This window comes from Budorcas taxicolor, chromosome 4 (genome assembly GCF_023091745.1).
Source record: "Budorcas taxicolor isolate Tak-1 chromosome 4, Takin1.1, whole genome shotgun sequence".
Classification (NCBI taxonomy): domain Eukaryota; kingdom Metazoa; phylum Chordata; class Mammalia; order Artiodactyla; family Bovidae; genus Budorcas; species Budorcas taxicolor.
In genome coordinates this window covers 116,788,525-116,803,566 of record NC_068913.1, presented here as the reverse complement: position 1 = coordinate 116,803,566, position 15,042 = coordinate 116,788,525, and the positions used below count along the sequence as shown (strand labels likewise).

Here is a 15,042-nt window from a genome sequence, read left to right as displayed (position 1 = left end):
ATTCAGCATTATTAAGGGCAAATTCTCATGGGTTCTGAGAACCATAATCATAAATCCATTTTTTCTCAATCCTCCCTTTCCTTTATGTTTCCCACTCGTAACTGTTCCTTTAGGACACCAATCTAAATGAAGCTTTCCCAAACCATTATTTAGTATGAGATTTAAACCAGAGGTATCAAATTCTTATTTTTTTAATACTGAAACATGATTAAAACGTCACATGAACACAAGTTACACACACATTTTTATTCATTAATAATGGTGCCACAACATCTGGCATTAATTGGAAATGAATGAATTAATCAGCACCATAAAGCCAACCCACATTTCTGGATGCACATGGGCCTAATAGCGCTCCACCCCCAAGACTCTCTTTAACTGCAGTGAAGAAACCTTTCTAGAAGGATAAAGCCTCAAGGCGGGGAGAACAGGAGAGATGACAAGGCGCTGGAAGGCGGAAAGCACGTGGTCAGGGGTGGGACCGCGCGAACCTGGGGCCGTCCACCTCCGCTCTGGCCGGCGACCACCACGCTAGACGGAGTGGGTCCACATCGCTCTCAAGAGTCGGGAAGGGAACACACACGGTCACGGGCAGCGTGAGGGCCGCTGGAGAGCGGGTAGAGCATCGCTTCTGGGTGCGTCTGCGAGGTGTCTCAGGGAGAGGTGAGCAGTCAGGAGCGAGTAGAGAGACAGGCCCTCAACCACGCGGGCGGGCATCGCCCGGGCCACTGAGGACCCCGTGGCAGAAACACACGAGGGACAGGCGGCTCTCTCTGAGCCGGCACGCCCAACTCTCCTGGTGGCAGAAACACACGAGGGACGGGCGGTCCTCTCTGAGCCAGCACGCCCAGCTCTCCTGGTGGCAGAAACACACGAGGGACGGGCGGTCCTCTCTGAGCCGGCATGCCCATCTCTCCCGGTGGCAGGAACACAGGAGGGACGGGCGGTCCTCTCTGAGCCGGCACGCCCAACTCTCCTGGTGGCAGAAACACAGGAGGGACGGGCGGTCCTCTCTGAGCCGGCACGCCCAGCTCTCCTGGTGGCAGAAACACACGAGGGACGGGCGGTCCTCTCTGAGCCGGCATGCCCATCTCTCCCGGTGGCAGGAACACAGGAGGGACGGGCGGTCCTCTCTGAGCCGGCACGCCCACCTCTCCTGGTGCTCCTGATTCTCCGGCATGCACGCTGCTTGCTCCTCCTCCGTGACTCATATTCAAACAGTCTGCAAATCTCCCCAACGAGACAACTCGATTCCCACTCAAGAGCACCCCAAGGTTCTAACACACGCGATTCTGTTTTGAGCTCTGGGCAAATCAGTGTTGGGGGAAAAGGGCAGGATTCCCATTTGCTGTCTGCTCAATCCACATGACCAAGAGGAGCTGAGTCTCGGAAACGTCTTGAAAAGCACGAGCCATGATGAGTCATTCTCACGCCGTCCAGGCCCCTGGTCACCGCAGCCATAAAGAGCAGTTTGGGGGATGCCTGAGGACCTTTAATTTACCCCACTGGCTTCTCTTACCCCAAGAAGCCCTCATCTGATGCCAGAGTTTCATAAATGCCTTCAGCTGACTTTCAGACTTGACCATCCCTCTCTCTACACCAGCTTCACCCCCCGGAACTTCCCCATTAACAGGGGACTGCAGGCATGAACCTGAAAGATGCGTGCCTTCTCGTCACCTCCTCGGTCACGCTGTGCAACGCACTGATCTGGAAAGGCCAAAGCACAATACGTGGAACACAGTGTTTTCTGACCTTTAATCAACTGGATTATTTTTGAGGGTTCATTGTAGGTACTCATTTTTGGCCAATAAACTTTTCCATGTTCATATGAAACACGCCCCATCTCTTTCAAGAACGTGTTTATCTTGTGCATGTGTGTGTGCTCAGTCGTGTCCGACTCCTTGGGACCCCATGGACCACAGCCCACCAGGCTCCTCTGTTCATGGCAAGAATACTGGAGTGGGTTGCCAGGTCGCCATTTTCTTCTCCAGGGGATCCTGACGCTGCAATCGACCTCACGTGTCCTGCGTCTCCTCACTGGTGGGCGGGTTCCTTACCACTAGCACTTCCCAGGCTAATGCAGGCTCAAGCAGAAAAAAATTTCTTGGAGGAAACGTTGCCTGTGGGCTGTGTCCTAGTGGTGTGCACCTGCCCCACAGGCTGAGAGCAGGCATCCCCTGAGTGGAGGGAGAATAAACCTCTGGCAGGGAAGCTGGGGCAGACAGAAAGAAGCCGCTGGGCGGCACCTCCCCTGAAGTGCTGTCCAGCAGGCAGGTAGTTACGCGATGTGCAAGAGAAGGGGAAACACCAAATGTGACGGGTGGGAGTCTGCGGTTTGCTCTGGCTGTAAAGATAATGCCACTCAGACACACCGTCAGCCTCCCGGCTCCAACTGTTTTACATAAACCACTGTAAAGGCACAGGAGAAAACACACACATGGCCAGTAAGACATGGCACTCACCCTCGGTAATTCCTGGTTGTGGTGACATAGCCAGGAGAAAACATCAGAGCACCTTCAAGCACTTGCTCTAATAGATATTAAATATACAGATTCTATCGACCACCATAATAGTCTTTGAGGTTAACATATTTTAAGCCAGATAATTCTAAAGAACACTCCATATTTAACATTAGAGAGAACTATATAATTGGACCAGGGACCATTTGACAATGTACTTGCATGGAAAAAATCCAAAGCTAAATTATGTAGGTTTTAATGTGCAACTTATGTTGCGTGCAATTGCTCTCCATAACACAAGTGTTTTCTTTGTGCAATTAATTTTAACTTAAAAAGAACATTTCATGGAAGGGAACATGTGATGTTGAGGAGAACAATTGGGAAAGATTCCATAACGAGAGATTTCTTTTCATTTCTCTGTCAAGTTTTACATTGTTTGAACAAGATCAATTAAGCACCACACTATCAGGGCCCATAATTCAGCTCAATTTTATTTCAGAGTAAGATTTAAATCCTGGCAAAGTAACATCTTGACTCAGTTTCCTCTGCTATAAGAAGCAAAATCAGAGTCATACGCTTACTTCAGGAAGACATCTGAGTACACAGCTGGCTTCCCACCCAAATCCATTCCACCCCCATTTTCGGTGCCACTGGAGGCCCATTTATGTACCTGCCCTCCTGGGGCCAGGTGTCTGACGTGGTCCCCTCATCAGCCCCAGGGAGAATCTTGGTTAACCCACACCTATGAAGGTCACTGCACTCCCCTTGCAAGGGACCAGGTTTAGGCATGGATGGACGGCGCAAATCTACCAGGAAGGTTTCTGGGAAGGGATTCTTAATTCTTAGGAAGCACTTCTACGTCTGAAAGACAACACACCAAGGGGTGGTATAGGAACTTGGGCCGCCATCCTGGCCGGACGGGAACCAAAACGAGAGGCCAAACTACTGCCTCAGGCTGGCCGTCGCCTCCCATCTCTGAGCTGCTGAAATAACCAGCCCTGGAGCGGCCTGAATCTGGCCTTCCCATTTTGTGAGACAATAAGCCCCCTTTGGTTCTAGACATTTTTGCTGAGCCTTCTGTCATTTACCCAAAAAGTATCCCGATTCATACAAACAGTTTCAGCAGGAATTTAAAGCTCCCCAGGGAAGAATGAAACTTGGACTTAAAATCTAAGCAACTTGGAATTTACAGGGATATATTCTTCTTAGTTCCAGTCACTCACCATTAAAAAGTAATGATCCTCAGGTTCAGCTCGAAGATATTTAAAAATCACTTGTTCCATGAACCTTTCCATCAGATCCCAGTCTTCAATTATTCCATGTCTTATTGGCCACTAAAGCAAGAGAAACCAAACCACGTTCATATCAGTAAGAGTAACAGTTTAACAACCACACTGGCCCAGGAGAGATGGAAGAGACCCAGTTATTAGAGAAAACAGGGCCTTTGCATGGAGAGCATGTTAACTTACATAAAGAAGTAACAGGCATTTCACCAGAAAGACTGTATTAGATCATTGCTTATATTCTACTCCAGCCATTTCTAAGCACAGAGAATCGTCTGAACCATGGGACAGGTTAACAGATGGGAACGTACAACTAGCCTACCCCACCATTTGATCTGTGGAGTTTGTACGGTTTCTTTTTTAGAACAAATGTCTAGTTAAATAATTTTAGTGCTTCTTTTTCAACTGACCAATCTACAGCTTTCCACATCTGGCCGGGTATTTAGTCCACCTGCAGTATCCCACGGGGGCAGACCTTGGCTTCCTACGTGGTCCAGCATCCCGGGTCAGTTCTGCATCCTGGGGCTGTGTGAGTTCACCTGCTCTCCCACATCAGAAACACCTGAGTCAAACCAACAACAAAAACCTGTTTTCCAACAGAAGAACAAAACGCACTCTGCCGCTCACGGGCACCGTCCCCACACAGAGCAGCCCTCTGTATCACCTGTCCCGCTGCCCTGTCCTGGCTGTGCTCTTACAGGGGGGTTTACCCTGGCAGTGTCTGTGCGCTCACAGCGGGGTTTACCTTGGTGGCGTATGTGGGTTTATCTATGGCTTCATCCCCTATGAAGAAGTCCAGGTCATCCACGCCCCTCAGTACCCTCCTCTGGGCTTGGTCGACCACCTTCGCCGATTCTCTGATGGCGATACCTGAGGGAAGACAGCACAAAGCGTCCATCACCACACACGCTCATTCCAACCATCAAGAAAGGATGACATAGCCCCTATGCATGTACAAGCAAAATTTCAACGTTAGGGTTCTATTTGGGGTCAAGCGGCTCACAGAGGAGCACATAAAGTAATACAGAAACAAGCTGTTAGGGCCCAGCATTATTTTCAGCAAGGCACAAAGGAACTTAGCTGGTTTACTTTCAAAGCTGACAAAAGCTGTACTGCTAAATTTCTTAGTTTCATCTGAAAAAAAATCCCTCAGGATAGTAAATGAAATGCCCATGGAGTTATCAAATAGGTGCCAAAATTTAAAATATAGAAAGAGACAAAATTTTAAATATTTTAAGGAGTAAACTGAAAAATGACTATATGCTCTCAAGTCATATTCATAAAGCTCTATCTCAGATTTTAAATACATTTTTAGTATTGTTACAAAAAAACCTGACTTCTCATTAAAAGAAAAACCAAGAGTTTGCTAATATCTGACAAAAGAAAAGTACAATCAAACAACTGTATTATGTAAAAATATTAATGACTTTTTGGAAAAATTTTAGTAAGAGCTTAACCTTGATATTTAGAAATATACTTAATAGTAAATCATCATATAAAACTTAACTCCAGAATTTAACATCTAATGTGGAAAGCCTTACAAAGATTCAACTTTCCATTTCAACTCCTAGCCCCTGGTTACGTTCTGAATTCCTATAAACTCCTCTTCATCAACTTTATTCCAAAACAAATTAGTAAACACATACAGTACTTTTTAAAGGTAGACTATCTGAAATCCCCAATTTAGTTACAAATGAAGAACAGCAACAAAGCTATGAGAGTGAACTTTAATCCTTTTCCTCAGAAAGGCATCTTCAAGTAACAGCCTCAAAAGCAGAAAAAAAAGAGGACAGAAGTCACCGTGCCCGCCTCCTTTTCTCACTCCAACCCACTGCCACACTGAGCCTCGAAGCTTTCAAGTTATGAAGGGTGGCACGCATCTGAAGCACCAGAATTTTCTGCAGGACACGCTGGAGAATGAGCTAGAGAATGCATTTGGGTGAGAAGCAGTGAGCCTGTCGGGGCCGCGAGGCTGAGAAAGGGGCCAGAAGAGTCCGGAGGGCCAACGCTCACGAAGGCGCCTGCAGAAACAAGCACAGCCCACCTGTGAACACCATGCACCACCACACAGCACACGGACACGCCGTCATCCAGGCACCCGCGGCATCTCAGAGGGCCCCACGAGCGCCCTGCTGGAGACCTCAGAGCTCCTGACCGGGCGGCGCTGCCAGCGACAAACTTAACCAGGCCTGAACCTAGAATCCCACCACCAAGTCAGCATCAGAGACTGCAGACACACAAAGGCACAAAGACCCTCCAATCATGACACCATGGGCAATCTATCTAACGGAAGAAAAACCACCACCTTAAAGAAAAACACGCTAAATTTAGTGAGAATGAAGCCACCGCATTCAAAACTTTACGCAACAACAAAGTACGTCTTATCCCTCCCCAAAGCTACACGCAAGTACTCTGACCCCAAATTACAAAGGACCAATGTTTTAGTGGCCCTTTGCAACAACAACAAAACCATAAAGTGTGCTTCTAACTGTGATACAGAAGTAACCGAAGTCATGAAAGAGAGGGAAGGTGGGTACACAGAGCTTATATTCAAAATCTTTTGTTCATCCCTATGCAAAGCAAGATGGTCCAAACAGTCCTTGTGAACATGATGGAGAAAAGCGTCTGGAAGAGTGGCTATCAGTGAGAACCTCTGTGTGTTCTTGGAGTATATATACGTGACTCATCGCAGAACACAGATCTAAGTAATCCACAGCTTTCTTCAGCACACCAAAGCTCACTAAAGGACCCTGACTCGGGTGTAAACAGAGAGACAAGAAGTGTGCAGCAAACACTGAGATGTAGGACAATGAATATAACAGATAACAGGGTCAACACCTAGACCTTCCAGCTGGTTACGTGCATGTGGCATCTCCATGCGACGAAATACCATGAGGTTGTGAAGAAGAGCCAAACGGTCCTCCATGTGTTGATCCACAAGGTTCACTAAGGTGGAGGGTCATGAGAAAAAAGAGAAAAAGCAAGGTCCAAAATGGTGTCTGTGGAATGCCACCACTTGGGTACGCATGTCTGTGAATATTAATATTTGCTGGTACATGTAGGGTTAACTTGGGAAGGAAGCACAAGAAACCAGAATCATTAGCTGCCCATCTAAGAGGGCACTGGGCAGGAGAAAGTGAATTTTCACTGGACATTTTTAATACCATTTGACGTGTATGTCACATGACTGTACTGCCTATCCAGTTCAGTTCAGTTCAGTTGCTCAGTCCTGTCTGACTCTTTGTGACCCCATGGACTGCAGCACGCCAGGCTTCCCTGTCCATCACCAGCTCCCAGAGCTTGCTCAAACTCATGTCCATCAAGTCGGTGATGCTATCCAACCATCTCATCCTCTGTCGTCCCCTTTTCTTCCCGCTCTCAATCTTTCCCAGCACTGGGGTCTCTTCAGGTGAGTCAGTTCTTCGCATCAGGTGGCCAAAGTATTGGAGTTTCAGCTTCAGCATCAGTCCTTCCAATGAGTATTCAGGACTGATTTCCTTTAGGATTGACTGGTTTGATCTCCTTGCAGTCCAAGGGGCTCTCAAGACTGTTCTCCAACACCACAGTTCAAAAGCATCCAAAATTCATTAAACTTGGAGTTCTGCTTCTGGCAAGATGGAATAAACATACTTTTCCCTACTCCTCTCTCTAAGCACTGCTGGAATGACTGGACTTTATGTTTGAAAGAAACATAAAAATGCTGAGGGGTGAAGCGGCAGACTGCCTGGGGACCCCAGGACCCAAGGACCAAGACAGGGGTGACTTCCTGGGTCTCCTTTGTCCCATAGACACACTGGCTGCCAGGGAAGCCAACGACCCAGAAACACCAATGGGAGCAAACAGAATTGGTCCCCAAAAGCCTGCTATCTCGAGCCAAAGACGATGGAAGGGGCAGTGGCAACATACCACTCCCTGACTCTGAACACAACAGAAAAACAAACCCCCACATACAGTGTAGACACCACACGGGAGGCAGGGCTCAGCCCACCCCTCCGGCTCACACGGGGGTTCCATCAGAGAAGGCCCAGTGGAAGTCAGCACTGCCACCCCTGCCCTCCCAGGGCATGGTACCTGCAGAGGCCTGAGGGGGCTGGTGCCAAACTCCTGCCCTCATTCAGCAGTAGCATGCAACCCCTCCCCAAACGATTGTCAACAAAGGCCAAGAGGAAAACCTGAACTGGAACCCCAAACTAGCATTAACAAGGGGTATCCCCCTTTTCCTGCTTGAAGCACCACCAGAAATGACTTGCTAAAAGCTAAGGGTTAAGTAAGAACTGGAATCTCATAATAACCAAAACATCCAGGTTTAAAAAAAGAAAACAATTTCTCACCATAGCAGGAACCAGGAATATCTCGAGTGAAAAAAGAAAAGATGACCCATAAAGCCAACACCAAGATGGCACAGATAATAGAATCAGCAAACGACTTTAGGAGCCACCACAGAACGTTCCAGGGAGCAACTACAGACACATCTGAAACAAGCGAAAGAAAAGAAGCTCACAGCACAGACAGAAGGTGGAAAGACAAAACCACACAGAGATTTTAGAGCCAAAACACACAATACCTGAAATAAAGCCTGCATACTGGCCCGGAAGAAGAAAAGGACAGGGAACAGATCGATGAACTCGAAGACGTAACGACAGAAATGGCCCAATCTGAACAACGGAGAGAAAACACACTGAAAAACAAATGAACGGGGCCTTCGGGACGTGTGGGCTGGACAAAGGCAGATGTGACACTCATACACCCCGAGTTCCAGACAAGAGGAGAAAGGGAGGAGGGCTGGAAAAGCATCCAAAGAAAGGATCATTAAAAATTTGTCAAATCTGACCAAAAAAAAAACAGGAACCGAAAGAAACCTACAGATTCAAGGCTGAGTAAATTCCAAAGAGGATAAACCCAGAGAAATCCACACCAAGAAACATTATAGTCAAACATCTAAAACTAAGGACCAAACAGAAAACTCTGAAGACCTCCAGCAAATCTGCCATCAGAATTCAGGGAGCTCAAAAGGAAACTGCCTATTTCCAACTGCTGAGAGAAATGGCTGCTAAGAATTCTATATTCGGCAAAAACCTCCTTCAAAGATGAAGAACAAATCAAGACACTCTCGGATGAACAGAAACTAACAGAATCTGTCACTAACATATCTACTCTAAAAGAATGGCTAAAGAAAGGTCTACACAGAGGAGAGATGATAAAAGAATCCTGGGACACCAAGAAGGAAGGAAAAATGATGGAGAGTGCGAAAATACGGGCAATTACGATTACTTTCCTTCTCTTTTGTTTGCTAGACAGTGTTTGGCAGTTGAAGCAAAAATTGTTAATGCCAATGTGTTTCTCAATGTAAAATCTTTATATAACAGAAAGTAGGGAGGGAAAAGAGACCTATCTTTATAGCAGATAAGGTTTCTACATGTCACTAAACCTGGTAAACGTCAGCACAATCAGACTAAGAAAAGCCGTGTGTACATAAGAGCTAGGTGGTGGCTTCGTCACTACGTCGTATCTGACTCTTGCGATCCCGTGGACTGCAGCCTGTCAGGCTCCTCTGTCCACGGGATTCTCCAGGCAAGAATACTGGAGTGGGTTGCCGTTTCCTCCTCCAGGGAATCTTCCCAACCCAGAGAGCGAACCTGGGTCTCCTGCACTGCAGGCAGACGATTTACCAACTGAGCTATGAGGGAAGCCCATATAGGAGGCAGAGCAACCACTTAAAAACACACACACACACAGAGGAGCACTCGAAAACACCCCAGGTAAGTCAAAACGAAATTCTAAACACACTCAAAGTAATCCACACAAAGTTAGGTAAAACAAAACAAAGAAATGAAAAACAGAAAGAACAGAACAGGAAAAGCCCTAATCAATAATCACAACACATGTAAGTGGTTCTCTTTTTTTTCTTTCTTTTTTTTGGTCACACTGCACAGCTTGTGGGATCCTAGTTCCCTGATCAGAGATCAAACCCAGGCCCTTGGCAGTGAGAGCATGGAGTCCTAACCACTGGACCTCCAGGGAATTCATATAAATATAAGCTGTTTAAACACACCAGCTAAAAGACAGTTACCGGTCCAGGGGATAAAAAAAAAAAAAAAAAAAGACCGGAGCTCTCTGCTGCCTACAGCTCTCTTCGACCATAATAATATACAGGTACACCTGGTTTCGGAGAAGGCAATGGCACCCCACTCTAGTACTCTTGCCTGGAAAATCCCATGGACGGAGGAGCCTGGTGGACTGCCGTCTATGGGGTCGTACAGAGTCGGGCACAACGGAAGTGACTTAGCAGCAGCAGCAGCAGCAACACCTGGTTTCACCGCACGCTGCTTTGTTTCATTTCCCACCAGTTGAAGGTTTGGGACAACCCTGAGTCCAGCGAGCCCACCAGCGCCACCCTTCCAGCCACACTTCCTCACTTCAGGTCTCTGTGTCACATGTTGGCAATTCTCACAGCATTTGCAAACTTTGCTACAGCAGTTAACAGACAACAGTAATTTTAAAAAATAAAAATATTCAGTGTATTTCCCAAAAGAATGTCATATATTTTACTAAACCTTCAAAGGATAATTCCTAACTTACATGAACTATTCTGAAGGACAGAAAAGAAAGCTAACAAACTCATTTTATAAAGCCAGTATAATTTTGATACACAAACTAGACAAAACTAGTACAAAAAAAGGAAAATTATAGCCTAATCTCACTTTCGAACACATACAAAAATCCCAAATAAGTATTTGCAGATACAATCCATGTACTTGATATCTCATAACCATGTAGGGTTTATTTCAAGAATGATAAAATACTGTTCAACATTTAAAAATATGTCAATGTAATACGTCATATTAGAAGTTTAAATGTCAAAACCACATGATCGTCTCAACAGATACACAAAAAGCCTTACGGTCAACATCCATTCATAATTTTTCTTTTAATTTTAAAAACCTCTTTAGTAAACTAGGAATACAAGAACACTGTATTAACCTGAAAAGGCATTTCCACAAAAGCCTGCAGCAATCGTTCATGAAACACCAAAACCATTCTTTTTAAATTCAAAAAGACAAAAGTACCTGCCATCCCCTGTTGTAGTCACTGACAGGAGTTCTAGCCAGTGGAGCCAGATGAAGAAAAAAAAAAAAAAAGAAGAAGCACTCGGATTGGAAGAGACAAAATAACCATTATTTGCAGTTAATACAACAGCTTACATAAAAAACTTAAAAAGAACCTGCAGGCAATCAGAACAAACAGGACAGGACAGCAAGACTGTCGGATTAAAAAAACGACTTAAAAGATCCGGCAGCACTCCTACTGTGCCGGCACTGATTAGAAATTTTAATTTCAAAAAACATTCACAGTGAAAACATAAAGAAAGGTACCTAAAATTAAATGCAGCAAAAGCTATGTATGGGCTTTTTAATGAATACTAAAAAGCACAGGAGACAGAGATAAATAATAAAATACATATACCATATTCATGGATAGGAAAATTCAATGCACTGAGGTATCAAGTCTTCCTCCAAATTAATCTACAAATTTAATGTGTCTCTAATCAAAATCCCATCATAATTTTTCATGGACTTAAACTGATTCTAAAATGTACTGATAAAGACTAAAGTGAAAGTTGCTCAGTCATGTCTGACCGACTCTTCGTGACCCCTTGGACTATACAGTCCATGGGATTCTCCAGGCCAGAATACTGGAGCAGGTAGCCTTTCTCTTCTCCAGGGAATCTTCCCAAACCAGGAACTGAACCCAGGTCTCCCGCATTGCAGGCAGATTCTTTACCAGCTGAGCCACCAGGGAAGCCAGATAAAGAGTAAGGGTCTAAGAACAGCCGAGGGTATTTACCAAAGAAAAAGGAGGAGGAACCAGACCTACTAGATATAAAGAGACAGGCCAAAGTAACAGTATTTACAACAATTTATAAATGAATTTGGAACAGAGATAAACAAACGCACGAATGAAACGAAATAATACCAGAAGTGTTCCCCACCGTACAAGGTGCCTCAATACGGCTGAAGGGGCACTCTGCAACAAGTGGCGGTGGGGCAACTGGCCTTCCATTCAGAAAACCACCTTTCTCTCCCACACCGCATTCTTTTAAAAACTTAAGATTCCCTCAGAAGAAAACACACAAAATCTTTATGACATTGGAGTCCAAATGCATTTTTAATAGAAACAGATTATAAAAAGACTGAAAAACTGTACTACATGAAAATTTTTTAAAGTGCTAGTTGTGAACATGAATATATCAAGTTACATGTTGCTGTTTAGTTGCTAAGTCGTGCCCAACTCTTTGCGACGCTATGGACTGTAGCCCACCAGGCTCTGTCCATGGGATTCTCCAGACAAGGGTACTGCAGTGGGGTGCCTTTCCTTCTCCAGAGGATCTTCCCGACCCAGGGATCCAACGTCTCCTACCACTGGCAGGTGTCTTCCTCACCGCTGAGCCACCGGATCAAAATTCTTATTTAAATCAAATTTGATTTGACTGTATGTGTTTAAATCACATGCGCTGCATTATAAATTCCCTTTGTTTGAATAAATGTTATAGTAAAAACATAAGGTAATAACATAGGAAAATACTTTGAGGTAATCAATTTTGCAATAACATGATACATAGGAAATTATCATGCTTAAAATAGTGTCTCAAATTTCTCAATAAAGGCTTTAAAATTGTATCTTAAAGAAAATAAAAAAATAATTTTAAAAAGATGTCATAAAATAGGAGAAGATATTTGCAAGAAATTAGCATTCAAAGGTTAGGATGTGCAGAACCAGAAACTGCCGTCTGCTGCCAATGGGCACAGGTCAGCACAGGCTTCCAGTCCGTACAGAAGAGCCACCCACCTGGCAATAGGTGACAAGGCCGAGGAGGTGGCACCTGAGTGACGACATGACCCCAATTCTCATTATGACTCCTGGGAAACCGGCACGTGCCGATAAGAGACTCACTGCGGCATTTTGTGTACCGGAGAAACCCGGAAAATGCCACAACGCTGTAGATTCACGGATTAAGAATTCTCATCTAGCTCTGCACAGAGCAACACTGATACATCTTAAAATACAGAGTGCTGATGGGTTTATTTTCCCCAGAAAAAATTCAATGAAGTTATTTGCCCCATGATATCATTTTGGAAATGTTTAAACTCACAAAACAATATGAGAAACTGTCATTGCATCCTGCATCTGAGACATGAGGATGAAGCCTGGACTGGATACAGCAAACACCCAGCAAAGGAGGGACAGCGGGAGGCCTGGGGGGGGGGGGGCGGGGGGGGGCCGGGGCTGGCACTCGCTCTGATGCGCATCTGCGTTTATGTATTTACAGGACGCAACTGTGCTCACATCTGTTCTTTCTGGGTGGTGGGTAAATGGGTCTTTGTTATATAATCTTTTTTTCTTCCTTTTTTTAATGACCAAAATAAAGGTTTTAAAGACATTCAAAACACAAACACATCTCTTGGCTCTGTCTCCAGTCTAGACCTTCCCCCACAGCATCACGCCTTTTCCCAGCTGCTTACGGGACCTGTACACCTGACCTTCCACACACGGGACTGTCTGAAGTGCGCTCCGTGTCTCCTGACCCCTCCCACGCCTCTCACGCCCTCCTTCCACGGGTGGGATCAGCACGCACACACGCGTCTGCCTGAAACTTTTCAGTCAGGCTCCCCATTTCCCAACAACGTGGGGAGAAAAAAAAAACGGTAGAGAAACCTTCCTTTCTTCAAACAATCAAGTGAATTCTGCACAGAAGCTCAAATACTGATAAATGAGATTCAGCAGGCCACCCTGGTGAAACGGGACAGGGCAACCTGCCTCTCTCTCTAGGCTGGGACAAGGCCCCTGGAAAGTGAAGATTCCTGGGATGCAAAATAAAATCACAGCTCCATTCTCCAGGTTCCCAGCCAGCTCTCCGGCCACCCTCTGCCTGGGGTGTTATGACCACACATCAGGGCTTGCCTCCCCTCTGCGCCCACAGAGCCAGGAAGCCCTGCTCCGGCATCTCTACACAGCCACGCACGTATACGAGCTCCACCTTCTCTCCCTGGAAGGCACCCTGCACCTTGAACTTCCACCGTGGGAGCAAAGCCTCTGTAACCAGGAACACAGTTCAGTTCCCCAGGCTGGGAGAAGCAGCCCACCAGCTCCCCAAGGTACCTGAGGCCTGCTCTCCACCTGTCCCACCACGCTCCCTGCAACCCAAACACCTCGCGCTGCCTCCCAGCTTCTCTACCTCTTGCAACAAATTCAGCCAGTGACGTAACTCTTCCTTGCTGCCCATCTCCTTGACAGTTTTCTCTCTAGCTCCTGCCACTGCTGTTCTGACAGCACCGACCTGAGAGCTTCTGGACGGAAATCCTGCTAATAGCTGACTTCAATGCCCCTCTCTACTGGTGATGGCAGGTCAGTGAGGCAGCCAACTGCACGCTGCTGACAACCTTATTAAAGCAAAAGGCGCAAGGTCAGCCTCTTGGAGCTGCAGCACTTAAGGTAAAAGCTAAGCTGCTCTGAAAAGTCAGCAAGCCCAGTCCCAATGTATCAATCCAGCAGGCAATGGTCCAATTCTGTTGTTGCTTAGCCACTCGGTCCTGTCCCGCTCTTCACGACCCCACAGACTGTAACTTTCCAGGCTCCTCTGTCCATGGGATTCTCCAGACAAGAATACTGGACTAGGTGGCCATTTCCTCCTCCAGGGGATCTTCCCGTGTCTCCTGCATTGGCAAGGCGGATTCTTTAGCGCTGAGCCACCAGGGAAGCCCTGAACTGAACCGCGTCCCCTCAAAATTCCCATGTGGAAGCCCCCCCCAGTGAGACTGTATCTGGAGACAGGATGTCTCAGGAAGTAACACAGGGTAAATGAGGTCACAAGGGTGGGGCCTCAGTTCCATGGGACCGGTGTCCTTATGTGAAAGGAAGAGACACCAGAGGTCTCCCTCTCAGCCATTCACAGAAAAAAACGGCCACGTGAGGACACGGTCAGTGGCACCACCCGCAAGCGGAGGAGAGCGGCCTCACGGGAGACCAACCCAGACGCGCCCAGATCTGGGATTTCAGAGCCGCCCCTATGCGATCCATTTAACTTCTGCTGTCAAGACATCCAGTCTGTGGTGTTCCGTTACGGCAGCCCTGGCAAACGATCAAATCATGAATTTAGATGAGGATGCGGCAGACCCATGATGCCAATTGTCAGGGACGTCCCCTCACGGAAATCAGGGACTGAGACCTAGAAAACCAAACTCATGATCGGTAATCCAGCAAGGACGGACCTGGAGTGAGGTGAGTTAGGCCTTCTCAAGGAA

General features: G+C 46.4%; 1 protein-coding gene across 2 annotated transcripts in view; it reads right to left on the bottom strand.

Annotated features, from left to right (window-relative positions):
• Window positions 1-15,042, bottom strand: part of ACTR3B (actin related protein 3B) — a 69,706-nt gene that overhangs the window by 31,763 nt on the left and 22,901 nt on the right. For both annotated transcript variants that reach the window (XM_052639215.1, XM_052639214.1), the window contains 2 exons: window positions 4,488-4,612; window positions 3,683-3,793 (listed from right to left, as the gene is read on the bottom strand). In XM_052639215.1, coding sequence (XP_052495175.1) covers window positions 3,683-3,754 — 72 coding nt within the window. In that variant the 5' untranslated portion in view covers window positions 3,755-3,793; window positions 4,488-4,612. The remainder of the gene's footprint in view (window positions 1-3,682; window positions 3,794-4,487; window positions 4,613-15,042) is intronic.